Source organism: Pseudopipra pipra, chromosome 3 (assembly GCF_036250125.1).
Source record: "Pseudopipra pipra isolate bDixPip1 chromosome 3, bDixPip1.hap1, whole genome shotgun sequence".
NCBI classification, from domain to species: domain Eukaryota; kingdom Metazoa; phylum Chordata; class Aves; order Passeriformes; family Pipridae; genus Pseudopipra; species Pseudopipra pipra.
In genome coordinates this window covers 50744735-50766552 of record NC_087551.1, presented here as the reverse complement: position 1 = coordinate 50766552, position 21818 = coordinate 50744735, and the positions used below count along the sequence as shown (strand labels likewise).

The following is a 21818-nucleotide window of genomic DNA, read 5'->3' as shown; positions in this document are numbered from 1 at the left end:
TCACAGAAAGGATGATTAGACACTGGAATGAACTGCCTATAGGGAGGTGGTGGAATCACCATCCCTGGAGGTGTTTAAGGAAAGACTGGATGTGGCACTCAGTGCCATGGTCTGGTTGACAAGGTCGTGTTCGTTCATAGGTTGGACTCGATGATCTCAGAGGCCTTTTCCAACCCAATTCATTCCGTGATTCTGTGTGAAGCTACACAAGGATCTTACATCGTACATCCTGCCTTAAGATCGGCACATTCCACGTTTTCCGACACGTGCACCCTCAGAGCCCCGGGACAGCCCTTCCCGCCCCTTACTGCCCGCGGGGGCCTCCGCGCCGGCAGGGGGCGCGCCAGCCGGGCCGCCGCGCGGGAGGGGGCGGGCGGCGGCCATGGCGGTGCTGCTGGAGACCACGGTGGGCGACCTGGTCATCGACCTGTACACGGAGGAGCGGCCCCGCGGTACGAGCCGGCCCCACCGGGTGTGGGTCCGCCCCTGCCCGCCACCGCGACCGGGCTGGCCCCTGTCCCCTGCTGGTACCGCGTTCCCCCTGCGCGGGCAGGTGGCGGCCCCGAGCGGGATAGCGGCCGGGCTGGGCGCCCCTGGGGCGGGCGGGGGATCCAGGCGGCGCTTGCGGCCACAAATGTAATATATTCTAAATCATAGGGCTGCTGTGATCTTCTTTCGTAGGTGTTTGAAAAGAAACGGGAGGGAAAATCAAGTGTGTTTCTGTATAACTAGCCGTGTTTAGAATTCTTCGAATCGCTAGAGATGGGCTGTAGGAAGGGAGGAAATGTTACCTCTCCTTAGAGTATTTCAGCGTTTATAGATTATACTCTGATAAGTCTCGACACAATCTGCTCCAAAAACACTTTTCTACACGTTAAACTGAATATCTGTTATATCTATTCTTCCTGTATCTGGAATTTCCTTTCGTAAATGTTGGTATGATTTTTTACAGCTTGTCTGAATTTCCTGAAGCTCTGCAAAGTCAAGTACTACAACTATTGTCTTATTTATAATGTACAGGTGAGGATTCTCAGTTCCTTTTTTTTGTTGTTGGTTTAAAATCACAAACACGAAAGCAATATCTAACGTATTCTGCTTTGTGACAGAGGGATTTTATTATACAAACTGGGGACCCCATGGGAACTGGCCGTGGAGGGGAATCCATATTTTGGTAAGTATTTATGTATCAACATGATACATGTATGTGTGTGTATAATATATGTATCAACAATGAATTGTGTAGGGAAATAGGGGCTCCAGTTTGACTATCTTCAGCTCTCTTGAGGCAGAATTACTGGTGGGAAGTAAAAATGTTGATGCATAGGCTTCTTTGGTTGTCATACCTAGATACCTTTTAACTTCTACACTGCCTTTGGCCATTCCATTTTTTTTTTTCCTGGACATTATTCTATCTTTAAGCTTAGAAGTGAAGTTACAACTAACAGCTTGTACATACACTTCTGTTTGTTTAAAAACTAGCAAATAACTGTAGTTTGGTAAGAGAAGTATCTTAACTAAGTGCTCTGTAGAAGGCAAAATCATTAGCAGTTTGTTACTACTTTTATCTTTGTAACAAAATGTAGTTAATTGAGCATGAGTGAAACATAGAGGCTATATTTGATTTCCTCTGTCTATAAGAATGTAATCCCTTTGTTCTAAAAATGTATTTGAGTTCATTTTAGTAATTTTGAATGTATATAAGGAAATCGCTTTTCTTTCTTGTTTAAGACATTTCCAGTGGTCATGCAGACAAAAATTGAAGAAATCATTCAAACAGCTAGGATGGAAGTTAGCAAAATGTGTATGTTCTATATGATTCCTTTGAAATTGTTATTAAAAGTAGAATTAAAATTGCAGAGCAGAACTAATTACAAAGTGCTGGGAAACACAATATACAGAGATAAATAGTTCAGTTTGAACAGAGACAGTGTTGCTCGACCAGTGTTGGCTTTTGTAAGTCTGTCTGAGCCTCTTAAATACAAAACCTTGAACCCATGGATCCATGAATCCTCGCTTTGTGGTCCTGGAAACAGTATAATTGTGCTAAGCAGATGCAAGTCTAGGAAGGTGAACTTGCCAGACTTAAGCTCTCTCTGCACACAAGTAGATCAAGTTTATTTTGATACTCTGCTCTGTTACAAGTCTTCTGAGACTTATTGATATGGCAGGTAGAGAAGTGCAATGTGATGAGAGAGTGTGAGATCCTGTCCTGCTGCTAGCATGGAGAATGGCAGTTGGTCTTTTTTACCTGTTCGTTATTGCTGAAGTCCACAAAATCTAGTTTTCTGTTTCTCTTGGAAGAGAAATTTTTGATGTAAATTATTGCATTTTTACAGTGTGGAATAACTTATTTTTACAGAACCTACTTAAAACCTACTTCATGCCTCAGAAGAATGTTATATACTGCATTTAACAGCATATAAATACACCCTCTATCTCCCCCAACCTAGAAAGACTCTGTGAAATGTCTCAGAAAAATCTGTTGTTCCCCTGTAAGATAAAGTGTACAGGTCCATAAAAATGTGCATGGATGCAGTGTATATTCTGGGTTTATTTGAAGGCCAATGTAAAAATTTTTAAGATGTCTTATTTACTGTTTTACAGCATTTCATTAGCTCACTTTTTCTTGTAACGAATTTGTTATATATATTTTCAGTCAGCTCTATGGTGATCAAGCTAGATTTTTTGAGGCAGAAAAGGTGCCGAGAATCAAGCATAAGAAGAAAGGAACTGTGTCAATGGTGAACAATGGCAGTGATCAGCATGGATCACAGGTTGGTACACAGTGTTGGTACACTCTAAGTAACTAAAATGAAGATTCCATGAGTTTACAAAAGCAATGCAACAATGATAGTGTCATCTCAATAGCATCATCTTGTAATATGGTCAAAAGACATGTGAAAAATCAGCCGTAGTTAAATATTTTGCATAGGATTTCAGGTCCCAATGGGTATTTTGTTACAGACAAGACAAAAATTAAAATACTCAGATTCAAATCCTGTCCTAGATTAGTTTTATTTGTTAGCACTCAGTCCTCTATTTTTTCCTTTATTTATTCCTGTTAATACCTTGATGGGATTTTGCTAATGTATAAAACAGTCAGGAAAAAAATCTGTAGTTGAATGGAAGGGAAAAGTAAGGAAACTGGGGTTTGAAATAATCTTGAAATTTTCTGGTTATGACTTCATGTTAGTTTGGAAACTGAAATCATACCACGGTTTCTTCTGTATTGTTACATAAAAGCGTGTGTTAATAATACAGTAAGTTTACAGTTTTACCCCAGTGCTGGTATAAAACAGTTTTTGAAAGTGGTGGTGTGCTCTTGTTCATGTGCATTTTTGCTGTAGGTAGGGTTTTTTACATTTTTTTTAAAGTTCTTTTGCATAGAATGCTATTGTTTCTAAATTGTTATTTTAGGTCTGTTGTCACTTTTATAAATTTAAAATGCCTCACTTGTAATATCCATGTGTTTTAATTCTTAAAAAGAGGGTTTCTTAATAACTGAAGAACAGTTAAGAAAAAAGTATGGGTTTATTCCAGCTAGAGCTTGTAATATATGCAGTTAATTTTGCTGCTTCCTTGCACTGTATGTGTAAAAGTGTTTGGGTGTGGGGTTTAGGAAAAGAGGTGATATTTGTATTTATATTTAAGATGCAGCCTGCTAGTGTATATACAGGCATATGGGAACGAATGCAATTCCCAGGAACCTTATTGCAGCTTCTTCCTTGGGAAAGAAAAATTCCAGTAAGGAATTACATGGAGTTGCCTTACAAGTAGAATGTAGCTTAGTGTAACCTATACCAAATACTAGCCAGTCTTAGCTGTGTTGCAGAGAGAATGAGGAGTGAGATGTTACTGGTCAGATTGTAAAGTGTAGATATAATGGTTGTGTTCTGTTATTTGTGCATATCTGCTTCTTCCTCCTTCATTCATTACCAAGTGCCCTCTGTCTTTGATTAGTTACCAAGTGCTCAATTGGTATCATTTTCCAGAGTTTCAGTTTTACCCTAAAGTGAAAGACTTATTTGTATTAAGATACATTTCAGTGCCAGTTGATCTAAGTCAGTGCTACTGTGTGCTAGTTCTTCTCTCAATGCTGCTGCATCCTGTTTTTCAGGAGAGAAGGGTTTGTGGGAAGGAAGGAAAAAAGTCTGGGTAGAATTAGGTGAAGGTAGAACTGTGGAAGTTTTTGCCAAATTAATGAAAATGCACCTGCTGACCGCTGCTTGTTGAACAGGTGATTAGAGCTCAGCTCCCAACTTACTGCTACCCGGAGGTAGAAGCCTTGTTTCTTTCTGCCCTCTCCCTTTCATCAGCTGTGGTGCCTGTCACAGCCTTTGCTGGTCTTGCTCAAGAAACCTACTCAACAGGTAGCTGTCTGCTTTTCCTCTGCCTGTCTGACTTTCTGCCAGATTTCTGAGTCAAACCAACTCACAAAAGGATCCAGAGAGCCAGAGCTGAAGGCTCATGCAGAGGGACACTTGTATGAGAGAGCCTCTCTGCCTCAGGCAGTGGCTGTGAGCTGTAGGTTGGCTCACAATGCTCCCAGAGCTGATGGAAGAAGACTAATCTTCTTCTGCAAAAGTCAGGAAGAATTTTTTTCCCATCGAATTCAGTGAGAGTTGTCTCTCTCTCCTAAGGTAAAAAAACAAAACAAAACAAAACTGAATTTTGGTATTCATTGTTACTGGTTTTGTGTCTTCTTTTGTAGTTTCTTATTACTACAGGGGAAAACCTGGATTACCTTGATGGTGTACATACAGTATTTGGAGAAGTGACAGAAGGCATGGATGTATTGAAGACAATTAATGAAACCTTTGTAGATAAGGACTTTATCCCGTATCAAGATATCAGGTGTGACTGCTTTTAACTTCACTTTTTGAGGAATACATTGTAATTAAATGAATTAGTCTTTTTTTTGAAACTAGATGAATATTTTGAAGTCAGGTGACCTGTACATGCTATGTTAAATATTTTTTTATTCCAGTAGTGGTAAAATAAGCAAGTACTAAATAAACAGCTCAACTATGCCACCCTTACAGAAGCATCAGTACTAGAATTTACAAGCATCAGTACTAGAATTTACAAGCATACAGTATATGATGATCTCAGAGGTCCCTTCCAACCCAGCTGATTCTATGATTCTATATTTGGCTGTTTGGGATATAACTGAGAATTAGTGGGGCTGGTTTGCTGTTACTTGGGTAAAGAGAGTTTTATTTGCATGTAACTGATGCTGATCTTGATTTTTGTTCTCTGTAAGGATAAATCACACAGTAATTTTAGATGATCCGTTTGATGATCCACCTGGCTTGGCTGTTCCTGATCACTCACCAGAACCTACAAAGGAACAGCTCGATGTGAGTGCTCATGTTATCTTCTCGGGGAAAAGTTGGAAGAAATAATTAAATAAATTTATCTCTAGTGGTGTCCAGCACAGACTTGGCCAAAATAAGAATTCAGTCTCTTTTAAGACTTTGTCTGTCGAATCCATGTCCTAAAAGAACGACACATTTTTTCACACAGGAGGATAAGCAATACTCTTCTACTGCGCATCTTGAGTTCTGATATGTCAAATGCTTGTCAGTTATTTGAAGCTATTGCTGTGTTGAATCAAATACAGCTGCTTAATCTTTCAAGAAAATGTTAAAAGCGTGACTTGAGTGCTCTCCCATGTGACTGGTGGATTTAGGTTTGAAAGCTCTATTTTAGATTTCTATTTGCAGTGTAGATAAGCAGAACATTCAGAATATTCACCTTTGGTATTATTTGTTTTCTGTATACTCTGGTAGAAGACAAAATATAACTAACATTTACTATTATTAAAGTAGTTACCACTATTTTCCTTTTAAATGTGAAATAGTATGTGTTTCAGTGGAAGTAATTGTGGTCATTCTTTGAGTTATATGTGCTAACATGCATACTGTTGTGGACTACTTGTTCAAACAGAAGGAGTTTTCTAAAAAATAATTGGAGTAGTTAATAATTCACTCATAGCATGGAGTTATGGAAGTTATATGTGAGGTTATCTCCTTGCATGGAAAGGAGATTTTTCAAGCAATGAACAAATTGACTAGAGAGAATATTGTTTATTCTCAAACTTAATACATATAATTACAAGATTGGAAGGAGGCTTTCATAGTGCGTCTGCACTGTGGTTAGTCTGATGTGCCTTCAGATACGTTAAATGGTATAAGGAGTTTAATAGCTCACTGCCAACTGTGTAGAGATTTGAAAACTTTTACTTAGTTTTCTTTTTTGTAACCTTTCTGAAGATACAGACACCAAAAGGTGTAAGAGGGAGAGCATTGTGGAGATGCTGAAGAAGAGAAAAATTAAACTTCGAATCCTATCTAGGTGTAGGTGTATAAAAATAAAATTCTTATTTTGCTATATTCTATTTAATGTTTGAGTCTTACAAGACATAGATACTTGCAGTGTTCCTGATCTTCATTTTGGGTAGGAACTATCTGAATTAGAAATGAGTTGACGGTTGTGATGAGTTTTTGAGTATGAGGTGGGAATATAAAAGAATTTAGAATACTTAACTGAATATGGTTTAGACTGGTCCCAAAACTTCATACATAGTTCACAGTGCCTGTAAGTCCATTTCTGCGGAGATACAGTGCTTAAGCGTTTTCATGTCTTGAGGTGTGAGGGGAGAGATCATACAAGTAATATTTGGAAAGTAAGAAAGAATTTTTGGCCATGACTTGGTAATAAATAGCTTTTTCCTTAATTTTTCAGAGTGGCAGAATAGGAGCAGATGAAGAAATTGATGACATGAAAGGACGGTCTGCAGATGAAATAGAGGAAATTCAAGCAGAAAAAGAAGCAAAAACTCGTGCCATTCTTCTGGAAATGGTGAAAATCTTCCCGCATTTACCTTGCAGATGTTATTCCAGTGTGTGCACGTGTTATTAAGTCTAGAAGAATATGTGCTACTTATCTTGAAATTGCTTCTCTTGTGATGATGTCATGTTTCAGAATCTGTGCTATTAAATGTCTGTGGTACAATGAAGAGGATTGAGTGTGAGCAGTGGATGTGGTTTTTTGATAAAACTGGTGATACTTCATTTTCAAAGCCAGGATTAAAAGTGGGGCAGTGGAGGCTTTGTAAAAACTTGCTAGAAATGCATCCAGTTAAAAAACGTAACATACATAACATGCTGCTGAGTATTTGTAATCCTGGGAAAGGTTTAGCATGTGTGGGAGAGAGCTGAGCTAATTTGTGATAATCTCTTCCCAGTACATACAGTGGCATTGAAGTTGCATTATTCATATGTGTAATGGCACTCTTCCTCCTGTGGAATTAGTTGAATTTAACACTGGTTAACTCTGTGTTCCTCCTTCTTAAATTTAGTGTTTGGTAACTGCTGGCAGTTGTAAACTCAGTAGTAACAAAAATTGTGAATAGGCTTTGGAATCTTTTTTTTTTCTTTAAGGGAAAAAAAATTTTAAAAAGCATATGCACTGTTGAAGAATGAGTGAATCCATGTCACTCCTTTACAACTACCAAATTCAAATTTATGGTGAATAGTTCGCAGCAGAGCCTAATTCCAAGGTCAAACCCCAGATATGTTTTCAATGTTGCAGAAGACTTGCAGGAGAAAAAGAAGTGCTTTTAGAACTCTCTGTTACATTATGAACAGGAAAAGCAAAGTAGAAAGCATTTGTCAACTTTAATGAAGTCCCAGCGGTGGAATTGCAAATAGATAATAATTTTTAGGTGCTATGGAAAACACTTTTTTGTGGCACTGAGTAGGAAAAATAATTTAATTTTTGATTTTGTGATAGGAAAGATTTTTTTTTTTTGAGATCGTACAAAAGTTGTGTTGCCAGTGTGCTGTGCTGCCTGTAAAGAGCTTTAGGCAGAAGTGATGAACATCCTTTTCTGTATGCCACAGGTGGGAGACTTACCAGATGCAGATGTCAAGCCACCAGAAAATGTGCTGTTTGTTTGTAAGCTGAATCCTGTGACCACAGGGGAAGACCTGGAGATAATATTTTCACGATTTGGTCCCATTAAAAGGTAATTATGGTAAAATATGTTTTGGGATAAAGCAACAAACATTTCTGACATCTGATATACTCATTGTAAGGTGTTTCTGATGCCTGCTGCCTTTTTGAGTTTTGAACTTGGCTTCTGGTAGTTTCAATTGATTCCTCCTAGTACTGCTATCAAAAGACATGATGGGCAATGAAGTCTGCTTTCCTACACCTCTTTGTCCTATACTCCAAAGTAATTTTTTCCACTGCTAAGAGTACTAGCCTGCATACTCATGCTTTGTAGTAGGGATTTCCTTACCTTGTTTCTCTTTTCTTGACTTTTTCCTGTTCTTTTGTTTTCATTTCAAGATGAGAGAACCAGAACTGCACATGGTATTGAAGAAATTACAGATATGCAGTGGCACAGTGGTGGTCTCTGCATTGTTCTCCACTCCTTTTCTAGTGAATACTAAAGCTGAGGGGGTTTTGTTGGATTTTTTTTTTTTTATAATGCACACGATTCTACCCTTGCTCATCTTGTAGCATTTATCTACATCATATGAGCATCATTTGCTGTCTTGTTGGTCTCATAAGGACTTTCTGCAATTTCTTCAGTCTTTATTTTTGCTACCTTTAACAATTAGTATCATTGGCACAATTTAGTATCATCAGCAAACTTTGAAATCAGTTTGCTCTTACCTGACCTTTTGCACGTTTATCAGTGCAAAGATGTTCCTTATATCCTTTTCCCCGAAAGCCTTTGGTTCAGGAGTTTATTAGAATTTCCAGAGGGATTTCAAAAGACTGCATCAAATGCATCATCATCATGCATAAGCATATTGACTCTTTCAGAGCACTTCACTTAGGTTTATTCAGGTGGTCCTGAGTAGGCCCTCTGTATTCAGACACACACTAAGTCTTCTGCTTTGAGTTTCTACCAGTTTGTGTGGTACTGGCACACAGGCCTGCAGACACCCAGATCCTAAGCTGGATTGTCTGGGGGGGAAAGGGGGTGGTGAAATGGGCATTGTGTGCAGCTCTTACAACTCCAGCATGATGTCTGTTTGTCCTAGGGATTTATTTTTTTCCCTCTATCAATTTGTTCACTACCTCTTCTGCAATCCTTCCTCTTTGGGATAGATTCTCGGAATAATCCACGAAGCAGCATTCTTGCACAAAACCCTCCTGTCATCTTCCTTGCTGATGGCTGCTGCAACAAATGGCTATAGCTTCTCTGAATAGCCTTGTGGTCTGCTTTTTTTCTTTTTCTCTCCCCCCCCTTTTGATTGTGTATCCTAATCCTGATTTGTCATTTCCTCAGTACATGTGGGGGAGGTCTCACATTATTAAGTCTCACCTTAATGCCACATTTCCTGCCCTGGTTGTCTGTCTGTCCTCCTTCAGCATCCTGTAGTCAGAATTCTCATGTCAAGTACAAGAGTTGGGTAATACTGATGCAATACTGTATTGTTCCCATTTTGCATCTACTGATTCAATACTTTTGGGCTTCTTATTTTTGCCCTGTGAACTGCCTGATCAAAAGATGGCTGCTAAAGAGGTGCTTGCTAAGAAGAGAAAGTTTGTCACATGGTGTCTGTTTAAACTTTGCTTAAAATGACTGAGAAAACAGAATGTGAAATTTCTTGTCTTGCATTAGTGAAATGCAAAAAATTAATAACAAATATTGGAAAATATATTTTATTTCATTAATTAGAAATTAATCTCTAGTTCTGCACTTCATGGTAGCTGTTTGTGAGTTAAGTGTAATTACTCAAGTAATGTCACAGGCATTTTTTCTGTGCAGACACCCTCACATCAGTAGGGGGTCTCAGAATCAAGTGTTGTAATACCTTTGAGGTGTTTTGGTTTTGTGATTTATTTTTTTATTTATTTAAACTGTTACTCTCCCTTTTAAGCAATGCTTTCCTATCCTATGATTTTTGCTTCAACAGCATTGACATTTTAATTTTATATCAATTTTTCAGCTGTGAAGTGATTCGAGACTGGAAGACTGGTGAATCTCTTTGTTATGCTTTCATTGAGTTTGAAAAGGTATGTTTTTTAGGTATACTATATGTAGATTCTGCTTATAAAAGTTCATTTCTGGTGTACTTCCATTAAGGAAAAACACTGAAATCTTCAAGTGTGGGGTAGCTAATACAATATATAATACAATAGTGTCCTGCACTGGGCTTGTAAATGATGCTTACTGTATCAACATGCTGCTCTTACTGTGAGATTGATAGTGATAGTTCTCTGGGTGGTGCATAGCTTTGTATGTGGTAATCTGTCTAATCTGTGAGGAAAATCCTGGAAAAGTGTTCTCACTTCGCTTTAGCCTACTTACATACTTAAAATGGAGCTTTTTTTAGTTGTCCTATTTTCCTTATTTTTCTGAATGTATTACATTGTGCCAAATACCTAACTGGACTGGCAAATTTTTAAAGCGGTGAATTGAACTAAAGAATTGGAGTTTGAAATGCTGATGTTCAGAGAAAGCATAACTATTGCTTTTGAAATGGTACAGTGCAAGAACTGGTATATTGTAGGCAATTTTGGAAAGAAATGTATGTCATTAAGCAGTTGAATATACTTACGAAATAATCATGACTCAAGGTATTCTGGTAATGTTAATATCAGGAGGAAGACTGCGAGAAAGCCTACTTCAAAATGGACAATGTGCTGATAGACGACAGACGGATACATGTGGATTTTAGCCAGTCTGTTGCAAAGATTAAATGGAAAGGAAAAGGTAGGTACATTTGCAATACTTTGATCCACATAACTTAATAAGCTATGGCTTCAAAACTAAGCATTATATAAAGAGTTTCTAGTTTAAATCATCTCATCTTCAGGGATATAAATTTTCCTGGTACTGTAATAAATAAAGCAACACAGTTGTTAGCTCTTCCTTTCACTTGTTTTGTATGAAAGAGTAGAAGGGTTTACAACTGTACTACGTTAACATTGCATTGCCACTGATTACTTTTTTTATCCAGTGTATTTTTGCCACTAAAATATTTTTTCCTCACAAGCTTTGGACATGATGTTTTTTGATATTACTTATTAGCAGACTAATATTGCAGTACATTGTTACTTTCTAGTTTCTTTTCTTTATTCACTGTATGACAGTCAGGTATATATAAGAAAAAGTCACTATTCAGGCCAGGGATTTCTGCTCTTCACATCCCGTAGGTCAAACATACTGTCCAGCAGGTTGTATTGTATGAAAACCCACGTTCAGGTGTTTGAGGATGTTTTGGGAGGAAAAAAAATGGCGGAAGAGGTGGATGCAGTGGTTATTTTGTTGCTGGGGAATGAAGAAAACACTAGACTTGGAGAGGCAACTGTGCATTGCGGTGGTGGCATTCTTGTGTGTCTTCTCCTAAAAATGCAGTCAGCCCTCGGTTATTAGCACACAGTTTCTCCAAGTAGGGTTCTGGTCATGAACACCGAGGTACTAGAACTTGTCCTGCACAGAGCAAAGCAGACTCTGTAGTCTGTCTATACCATGTGCTGCACTGCATCCTGTACTGACTGACTGTGTGGAAAACTTTATCTGGGTAGATTAGGTCTAAATTGTTCAAAATATTGAAAAGCTAACTATATTGTCGTCTTGTGCTTCAATGGTACCTAAAAAATGACCTAGGGGAGGTACTATCCTTGTTCCTTGGGAGGCCGTTTCTGGCCCAGCCAGTGAATGTTGCAGTTCTCAGTGTGGCCGTGAGATGGCAGCACGTTGCTGTGGTTCGCTCCTCTCTGGGCTGGTACTTCCGGTGAATGGATGGAAACGGGAATCTGTCTTGCCCCTCTCTAAATCCAAACGTGACCAGGTTTTTTTATATAGTTTTCCATTTGAATTACTGAGCTGTAGCTGTCTCAGAGGTTTCCCTTTGTTCAGCCCAGAGCAAAAAGTCAATTAATAATAGTCTGTGGACTTTCATGGTAACAGAATTTTAAGTAGTGTGACACATGATCTCTAAATGGGACTAAGCCAGTTACTGAATTCTGCTTTGTGATCTTCTTCGTATGTTGTCTCCACTAGACATGAATAAGGAGAAAGCCATGTGTTGCCTAATGATATCTGCAAGCAAGAGAAGGACAGAACATCACAGCTTGTCCTCCTTTCCTTCTTTGTAACCAAGATGTCAGGGTTTTTTCTGGAACTGTATCCCGCTGTGCATTTCTGTATGATTATGAAGAGCTCTTAATCAGGACTTAATAATAGTTGTGTGTCTTGGTTGTGTTTTTAGCTGTAATGAGTTGATTATATTTTTCTGTGAACAGGTGGGCGTTATACCAAGGACGATTTCAAAGAGTACGAGAAGGAACGTGACAAACCTTCAAAACTTGCTCTGAAAGAGAAGGTAAAACCAAAGCAAGAGTATCCTTTCTGGTCAGAGGTGCTTTTTGAATTAAGTACAGTTTATGAAAGCAGCCTGGAAAAGACTTCTTAATTTTAAAGCTTGCCAAATGGATGTTTTGCTGCTGCCTCATAACCAACCATTTGGTGTTTTGAGATAGAATTAAGCATTTTGTGCTTTTCACTTGATAGCTTTGATGAATTTAGTAAATATGCTCTTTCACTTCCATGTTGTGTGCAGGTAAATAATGTTCCAAGTCTACGGCCCTGGAATGACGTATAGCATAACAGAGTTTTAAGTAGTTTCAGAAGGGACATTCTATCCAGAATGAAACCAGAGTAGTAACTAAATCATTGTCTGAGATTATACTTTGCTTGTGGTAAGCATGAGAGAAAATAAGCCCATAGCTTGTTCAGATATCCACAGGTATTAAGAAAAGGAGAACTGGGACCTGGCTGTACTGTTTGACAGGGCAGAATTCGGTTAACAGCCCTGTTCTGACTGAAATACATTTTAAGTCTTGCTAAATGCTTTTCCAATAAATAGGGATTTGTTTGCTTCACGAGGTGTTGTGTTCTGCTACTTATTGATACTAAATAACAGATCTGTCCTTAACCAACACCATCAGTGCCAAGTATGACCTTGTGCTAGATGAGGATGTAGAAGAGTCTCAAACAAGTCACTCACACCTGGCTAAAAAACAAAAGAAGAAAAAGCACCACCACTCCGAAGATGACGATGATGACAAGAGGACCAAAAAATCTAAGGTACTTACCTCTTCATGCACTAACTTTATACCTGTTCATTGGTTTCCTCATAGAAGAAGCCAGGAAAAACAGGTCTGATATTGAATGAGGACATGGCATGCAAAGTCCCTTAAAATACAACACTTGTGAACCTGATGTTAATATTTGATTATAAAAGAGGCTTTCCAAATCCTTCTTGACTTTTGCAGCTTGGCATATCTAGATGGCTTTTCACCAAAACATCCTAAAGAGGCAGTGTAGCCTCTCATAAAATAGATCTTCAGCACTTTGAACCCGTTGTTCACATATTCCCAGTCATAAACTAGTAGTTAATCATATTTCATGACTGTAGACTATTTTTCATTTTCTTGCCAGACCATCATATGTTGACTTTTTCCCCATATGGAAAAACCCCCGATCTCTTTGCATTTTTTTTTTTCCCCCCTAACTGTTTTGGAAGCATTTCTGTAAAATCTGTGTGTGGGTTTGCTTGCATCTCTACTGTGCAAGCATATGGTACTGTAAGGCTGGGACCGTGGAGGAGATCATCAGGAAAGACTGATTCTGTCTTTCATTAGTTGCACTGCAGCCTGTCAGGACAGCATTCTCACATTTCTGTGAACTTGGGATAGTCAAGATATTGGTGTTCTGTGGAAACAAGGTCTGCAATGATAAAGTGGAGGGTTGAACCGTCATTGCAGTGTGAGCATTAGGAGGAACTGAGTTAAGCTGAAAAAGAAAAATACCCAAACCCTACTATTTTAAAAAGGCAAGCTTTATGAGTGAGAACAAAGCTGTCGTCTACCAACTTTGTAGAAAGTGGTAAGGTTTCAGCCACAGTAAATAAAGCCTTTGTCCTGTCACGAGTTTTGAATACTGCTGTAAGTTCTGTGTACACAGAGCATTCACGATTCTGTTGTTCTGTTACATCACTACTTCTGTGATGCTTAAAAATAACTTTTCTCATGAACATTAGTAATTAAATTCTTTCAGTGCCACCAGTGAGCCCTATTGCTCATTCATGGACAAAGTCTTTTTGTCACTGTGTACTAATTGTGTCAGGGTCCCTTGGGCAGAGGAGGGGAGACACCTGTTCGGATAATTGAAATCTCAACTGGAGCACGTACAGACAAGAGGTCTGGACTACCGTTGGTTTAGACTTCCTCCTGTCTTTTTGGCTGATTGACACTGTCGCTTCAGCATTCTTGAAAAGGGTATTTCTGGCAGTAATCTTTGTTCTCGATGGTTCAGAAATTACACCTGTGGAACTTGCTGGTCATGTGTTATCAGCAGAGAACATTTAAAAATCATTTAGAAGTCTCCACCCCTGCAAATGGCACAAGTACCAGCAGCAATATAAGGTGTTAATCTCTGTCATAATAGTTTCAAGGGAGTCTTAGTCTTCATAGCGCAGTGGATTTCATAGCACAAAATCATGGATGAGGACAGATGGATTCCTGGCATTGTTTCTGGTACTGGAAAAGAATATTTTCTAGTGCTTCACTATATGATCTCTTCTGTGTGTATGTGTATCTTTTTGTGATTTAGTCACCTGCTCCTAGTGTGGTTTGTTCCTGTAGTCTCTGCTGCTGTATTCTGGTATCTTCTTTCCCGTGGCTTTCTTTTCTCTTACTTACCTTTACCCAGTTCGCTGTAATATCTTAGCTTTCTTATGCCCAAAATCAAAGAAGGAGGCTTCCTTCTGTTCTCTGATGACAAGCATCATAGATCCCTCTTGGAGTTGTGAAAATTAATTTCTGGGAAGAACTTTTCTCTCTGGATTTGACTATTCTCATTAGTGTGTAGTGTATAGTATGTACATACTGAGCAGTATGTACTCACACGCAGAGATTCAGTGTCTTGGGCATGGCCTTTCCAATGAAATCTGCAGCCAGCTTAGCTGAGAAATCCTGTTTGACATATACAAAATTTATTTTTTTTTATTTTTTTATTATTTATAATTTGGTCCTAATCTGTGGAATTCATACCAGAGCAGGGGAAGGAAGCATGTTCCTGAGGTGGAGTGTGTTCACTGTGAATACTGAGGCCAGCACAGAGGGTAACAGTAGCATTTTTAGTATAGGCAAACAAAGCGTTCTCCCTTAACCCTATTTTGTAAATCATAGAATATATATGAAGTAAGAACTTTAAAACAAAACAACGGCAGACCTCCCACAGCTAATTGGCCAAAGACCACAATAGCCGTGCTGCATACAGAAACTTCTATCCCAAGTCCTTAGTGTGGCCGAGATTTTAATTGAGATCACGGGCTTATAGTGGGAAGTTTTGGCAACTGGAACTGCAGTTTGTTCTATGAACTCCAGCTATGACTTGAAGGGGTTTTATTTTCTGAATAGTTTCCATAAGGTTAGGTTGTTTTTCTGTTCTCTTGCTAGTGATTTTTTTTTTCTTTAGTATATTTTGACTCATCCTTTTCTTAGTCTGACTCCTGTTTCCTGAATCTTCAGCAGTGTTGATGTTTTAAGAATGTGTTTTTTAATCTTGTGCTGTTTGACTTGATTCCAGTGGGTAGAAGAGGTAGGGTGTTGTGGCTTGCGTTTAGTAGGTAACAGGATGTGGGTCTGGGGCAGGAGGCTGGACTACCATGTAGGTTTGTGAATAGAATTTGGTAGTTTTTTTGAATACAGGTCGAGCTCCTGCTTGAGATCTGTATTACAACTTTGTTCCCCTTCCAGTTTTCTCTGTTTTCTCTTGGATTTTATTTTTTAAGATAACTGGATCTGTAGAGGAGTATAGCCTATCCAATAGTTTTTTGTGAGGCATAGGGGCTTCCTGACTTTCCAATTTCTGTATTGCATGGTTTCAACAGAGAAACTCATTTTTCTGGTTTTAATTTCCTGCTCTTACTGCTTTTTGCATACTGTTCCCTTTAGATTCGGGGTCAAGTTTGATCAAAATATTCCCCCTGAAAAGGCTGTCTCTGTTTGTTTGCTCCTTTTAACCTTTAACTAGTGTGCCTATAAGTGGTGTGGTTAATGTGTTTAGAGGTGGCATATGTATTCTGCTTTTGTGGTCATAGTATTTCTAGCTGATTTACCTGCAGGTGCTGTTTAGGAAGTGACTACTTTTGGCAAAGTCAGCCATGAACTTCCAGAGAAGTGTCTTTCCCTCTTTTCATATTTCCTTCCTCAAACAACCCAGCCTGGTGCTGGATTAAGAATTGGGGTGATCATCTTAGTCATCAGTCATTAACTGATGAGAGGCTGTGATCCTGTATTGAGAAATCTGAACATCAGCAGTAGGAGAGAGCCTGTTTTTAAGGAAGAATCTTTTTTCTTCCTCTTCCAAAACAGCATGGTTTTGAATTAGGGCAAAAAGATTTGATATCAAGATAACATTGTTTTTAGTAATATAGAGTGTTTAAAAAACTGACCTTTTTCTATGCCAAAGACTTTAAAATGTAAAGTCTTATTTAAGGGGTAATGCAGCTTGTGTTGGTGGTGGACTAAGATGCAGTTCATTCTCTTAATTCAGACCACTACTCTATGTTCATAGTAGCTACTGTGGTGATTTTTTTGTGTCCCTTTCAGACTTGCCCTGTACACCTATACCTTAAATGCTTCTGTGAACATCACTGAGCTTGGTTAACTCAATGCTTATATGACTTCTTTAATCCTTTCAACAAGTTGCCCGTTCTATGGCATTCAATATGGGCTATTTTTCTGTAGCTTCAAGTGTTCACTAACCTGTTCCCTGCCCGGACTTGGCCAGTAGCTTGCCTCCAGTGTTGACATGCTAGGTTTTTCAACAGCACTGTTCTGCTGTTCTCCTGTTTCCCATGTGCTGGGAGGCAACTCCAGCAACAAATCAGGTAGAAGTTAACCATACACAAAGCCCACCACTTGTTTACCTGGCCAATATTGTCTTGTTTCTCTGTACTCCACCACTGGCATGTCCATCTTCTGATGTCCATCTTCTGATACTCCTGCCACAGAGGGGCTCGAAACTTGATGTCTTGTTCAAACATATGGAGAGTGAGGGTTTTTGGCTAGAAGAGTAATACGGCTGTGCATCATTTTGACAGTGAATGGACAAAGTTTTTATAAATAGCTCAAAGCACCACTGAGTCTTTTTGGCGGATTCAGATTTCAACATCTGTACTGAAATAAGTTTGACATTAAAGACATGGAATAGGCATTTGGCCACCAGTGAGATTACTGTAGCCAGCAGTAGGAGAATTTTTTTGTTATAGATCAAACCTGTGGGTGTTTATCCAGGGGGTTTATGTTGTTTATTGTAACCCTAGTATTTCAGCATTACCTATGTCATTATAAAAGTGGTGTTTGCTCTGGGAACCATCCTGATCCCTGGCTCTCTGCATAAAAGCTCTGTTTGGAGTAGAGTTTTTTCACTGTTCTTTTAAATAAATAAAGTTTGCTTGTTTGTACATGGAATATAGGTTTCAGCCATACAATTGTGAATGCTACTGTCATGGTGCATATTTAGGAAAATCATATCTGAAACGAGGAAGGAAACACTGTAATTTAATGCAGACATTTTTCACAGTTCATCATGATCTGTGCTTAGTGTTGTTATTAAAATTCTGTAAATTGGTACCTATCTGCTAGAGCATTTAGTCATACTGAGCTTTCAGGTGATCAGTCATACCTTCAAAAAAAAAGTGTCTGCCACCTTTTAACAGCAAGGTGTGTAAGTATCTTTCTGCAGGATTCTGAAGCTCCCTCTTGTACTTTGTTTCGTGGTATATCTTAATTGAATAATAAGAACAAACCCGTTTTTAGCAGTGCTTGAAAAATGTTAGTTCACATGTCAAAAAATCAGTGTTTTGTATTAATAAAATCTTTAGAGCTCCTTGAAATGGAGTGTCTGCTTCCTAAGTGATCTGTATCTTTTCACTTTTAAAACTGCTGTGATGCCACGGCCTGTGCAGGTGTTGGTGTCCGCACATAGTGAGTCTGGTGTGTGCTGTGCCGTAATGTTGTCAGTGTGACATTTCAGGCCTGACTGATTAGACTGTCTTTCCTAACTACAGTCTCAGTGGTTTCATACTGCCTAGTGCAACATGTAGAGCAGTTGTTCTACCGACAGCAGTTCCTCCTTTGTTACCTAATCTTTTTTCTCTCCAGAGCAAATCTGTTCTGTGCACTGAGCCCACTCACACAGCATTCTCAGTGACAACATGAAGAAATCTAGGAAAGTTCAAAATTTCCTCATTTTTGGTTCCCTGACCTTGCAGCTTTTTTTTTCCAGGAGTTTTTATGCATGTGCTTAAACACCATTACCACTTGTTGTAAATACTGTTGGTCTCTCCTTTTTAGGTCATTTTAATCCTTGGTCCCCTTAGAGTTTACCATACCTGTGTATGAATGTATGCTCATGTGTTTTCTCTATTGGTCATACCAATAAGCCTGCAAAATATAACTAGCTTTTCTTTAGCTCATTATTTCCATTTCAACTCACATACCCTGTGTTGTTGTTTGATTGTGCATTTAAGAGGATCATATTCTCCATGCTACCTCTTCTTGTGGACTTCTAACTTCAAGGAAACGTAGTTTGCACCTGTCTGTGTGTCGTTGGTCTCTGTAACAGTGTCATTTATTTTGCTGAAGCCTAGAGTTTAGGCCATTAAGAATTATGACAGGCATGTCTTAAAAAATGTTCTGCATCTGCATAGCACTGGAATGCCTGTAGGGCTTGAACCAAAACTTATGATGGAAATACTTGCATTGGATACTTACATTAGAAATCCAAATCTAGCTTAGAAGCTTGTGTGATGGTTATGAAGAATTTAATAATATCCATCTGAGTGGAATCCCTGATATAATCAGTTTTTGGTAATGCTCCTTAGGAAATACAAGGAGAAGCATTCCTGACAGCCCTGCATTTTTCCATACACACTGACAAAAACTTCTTCATGTGGTTTTGGTGGGGGTTTTTTTGTCTTGTCTTTCTCGAATCATCATGGATGTGCATCTATTTCAGGTAGTACCAGCCCTAGCTAAGGAACCAACCATGCTTGAGTCTTCTCAAGTTCTCTTCACTCTTCATGTCTTTATATATTTTCCCGTTTTGTCTGTAACTGCATTTCTGTCCAATTCCTTTAACAGGATTCCGATCGAAAACATGAGGGAGAACGCTGTAGAGAGAGGATAAAGAGTGAGAAGAAAGACAGGCATCGGAGTCGCAGCCGTTCTCAGGAGAGAGATTACAGTCACAGCAAACAGAAAGACAAATACAAAGAAGACTTCCGAGTAAGAGACTGGGATAAAAAACCAGACAGAAGCAGAAGTCCTAAGAAATCAAAAGACAAAGAGAGGTCCAAGTACAGATGAAGGATGAGGAAAAGAAGGAGGGGGACTAAAATATGTTTTCTTCCAGTATTTCCAACATTCTTCCAAATGGATGTACAGTTACTGGATAAAAGCAGTTGCCTTCTGTTGGCAGCCTGACCTTGTAGTTCTATGAATGCCCAGTGTATGACTCTCAGAGTAAACTGTGATTCCAAACCCATGGTTTCAATAAAGTATTTTATGTTAGTTAATTGGTCTGAATCTCTAGTAAGGAATGTTGTCTAAAGCTTTTTGGAAACATAAGCATGCACTAACAAGTGAATTGCCCTTCTCCACTGTGACAGGATTTGCATGACGTACCTCCTTTATTCAAGGAGGTTGTTTTTACCTTTCTGCACTTTCAGATGTCGTGGTAATGAGTGTGATAGAAGACCTGGGGAGACAGAAGTGTGCTGTGCACAGTCCTTCCAGGAAGTGGGCAGATACCATTTGTATATGACTACTTAAAACTCTTTCCTTCCTTTAAAATTAAGGGCTTCTGCTTGGCTTAGTCCCACCAGCTCCATGTGCTGCCACCACTGTGCAGCAGTGGTTAAAGGCAGTGAAGTGCTGCTGCGCTGCAGATTTGACAAGGATCTGGAGATGGTAGAGCAATTGAGTTCTTGCTGCTTTTAGGAAATGGCAGTCATAGAAACAAAAACCAGCTTCCACTTGGGGAGAGCACTGAATTCTTGCTGGACACCAGAGATCCTCTTACTGGAGAGCTGTAACTTAACAGCACAAAGAGTTTCAACAGGCATTCATAGGCTTCAGCTAGCCCCCAGCCACTTGTGGGACATACAGAACTTCCTGATATTTAGAAGCAAACACCTTATTTCAGATGTATTCACTTTTCTGCAGCAGAAATGGCTTTTTTTTCCTTGCAAAAAGTAAATGCTTAAGAACTGAACCTTTATATGAATAGCGTATGGAAGTAAATAGTCAATTTGTGTTGGTGGTCAAAGAGTCTTCAGAATAAAAGGTTAAAAAAATCAGTACATCCAAAAGGTTTCAAGTTTCTGATTTCCAGTATGCTTTAGTGCTTTTAAAAATGTACCCAGTAGCTTCAGATTGATGGGATTACCTGTTTATATTTTTAAGAGAAAACTGTCAGATGTGGTTGTTCAAAAGTGAGGTGATATTAATAGATGATTAAATGACAGCATGAAAGCTCCCAATTTGAAGGCAAGTACTTAATTTTAGGACTGCATTTCTAGGCTAGTCTGCTAACACTGGAGGGATCGCAGTTCACCTGGCACACACATGGGTGGCCCAGCGCTCTGGATTAGATGGGATTTACTGCTATGGTCGTTGGAAATTATGGTTGTGTGCATGTGGTTCTTCTGGAAATGACATAGACAAGCTGTATGGTCAGCTGAAACCTAAAACACTTCCAGCTGGTTCTGTCCTGCCAGAGGTGTTGGAGTGGACAGGACTTTTTATTATCTGGGAGGTGAAGAGTTGACTTGTTCTAATCTAATGGGAGTTCACACTTCCCTATCCTCATTTCCTTTTCGTCAGTGCTATCTCCAACCTCAGTTTCAGTATTGACCTTTGGTGTTTGTGGTAGTCAGGAAACAGAACAAAAAACACCCCACCTTCCTCTATAATGTTGAGAAATAACACTGAAATGTTGCAGCAGAAACATCAACTTGTACACTTTGACATAGCTGAGGCCTGTTTGAAGGGGAACTCTTCATGCTTTGGGCTCTTTTGTTAGAGGTTAAAGGCTTAAAGAAACAGCTCCTCAGAGTTTTCTACTGGCTTCCTTTACCTGCAACAGCTTAAAAATATGATGTATACTCTAAACTGTTATATTCTGTGGATTAAAGGAAGTTGGAGACCTATTTTGATGGTGTGCATTGTAGTTACTGTAGTTCTCTTTATCTTTCCTGAGCTTGAGTCCAAGATTTGAAGTGTTCTTGACCGAAACCATGTTATGAATGGGGTGTAGTCTTAAAGCACTAAAGGCAAGTGGGAGAGGGGTAGGATTTTGCAACAGAGATCTCTCTATAGTCCCATGGACATCTTACAAGTCAGTAGAAGTAGCAGAAAGATTGTATACAAGTGGTTGGCATTACAGGATGGATGACACAGTAAACAGTTACCCAAAAACATCCATGATAACCCTGTGCTTCTCCTGATGTGTGCTCTGCCTGGTGGCTGTCGGCCCTCTTGCTGATGGCTTCCTGTTTATTTTCTCAAAGATCACGAGTATGTTTATGAAACTCACCTGAGTTGTGCTCCATGTGGCTTTGGAGCTGGCAACACATAAGGATTCTTCATCAAAATCCTGGTTTGGCACGATGGTTTGGCATGTTGGCTCTTCCTTTGGGATACGTGCTGGAAGAGTTGTTCTGCGTAGCCCCACGTATGGATGGAAGAGTGTGCCATGTGCCTCTGTTTCT

At 39.2% G+C, this 21818-nt stretch overlaps 1 protein-coding gene across 1 annotated transcript; it reads left to right on the top strand.

The window, feature by feature from the left end:
* Nucleotides 1-290: 290 nt before the first annotated feature.
* Nucleotides 291-19622, top strand: PPIL4 (peptidylprolyl isomerase like 4). Its single transcript, XM_064649098.1, has 13 exons — nt 291-452; nt 953-1020; nt 1107-1171; nt 2657-2774; nt 4712-4854; nt 5264-5360; nt 6748-6864; nt 7908-8032; nt 9975-10041; nt 10630-10741; nt 12277-12373; nt 12982-13120; nt 19189-19622. Exons 1-13 carry the CDS (start codon nt 383-385, stop codon nt 19411-19413), a joined length of 1443 nt encoding a protein of 480 aa, XP_064505168.1. The 5' UTR covers nt 291-382; the 3' UTR covers nt 19414-19622.
* Nucleotides 19623-21818: the final 2196 nt, after the last annotated feature.

Excerpts from the sequence above, each read along its gene's own strand:
- PPIL4 (XM_064649098.1), top strand. The coding sequence starts at position 383 with ATGGCGGTGCTGCTGGAGACCACGGTGGGCGACCTGGTCATCGACCTG. Across the intron at positions 1,021-1,106 it reads GTCTTATTTATAATGTACAG|AGGGATTTTATTATACAAAC; the intron begins GTGAGGATTCTC and ends GCTTTGTGACAG. Across the intron at positions 8,033-9,974 it reads CGATTTGGTCCCATTAAAAG|CTGTGAAGTGATTCGAGACT; the intron begins GTAATTATGGTA and ends TCAATTTTTCAG.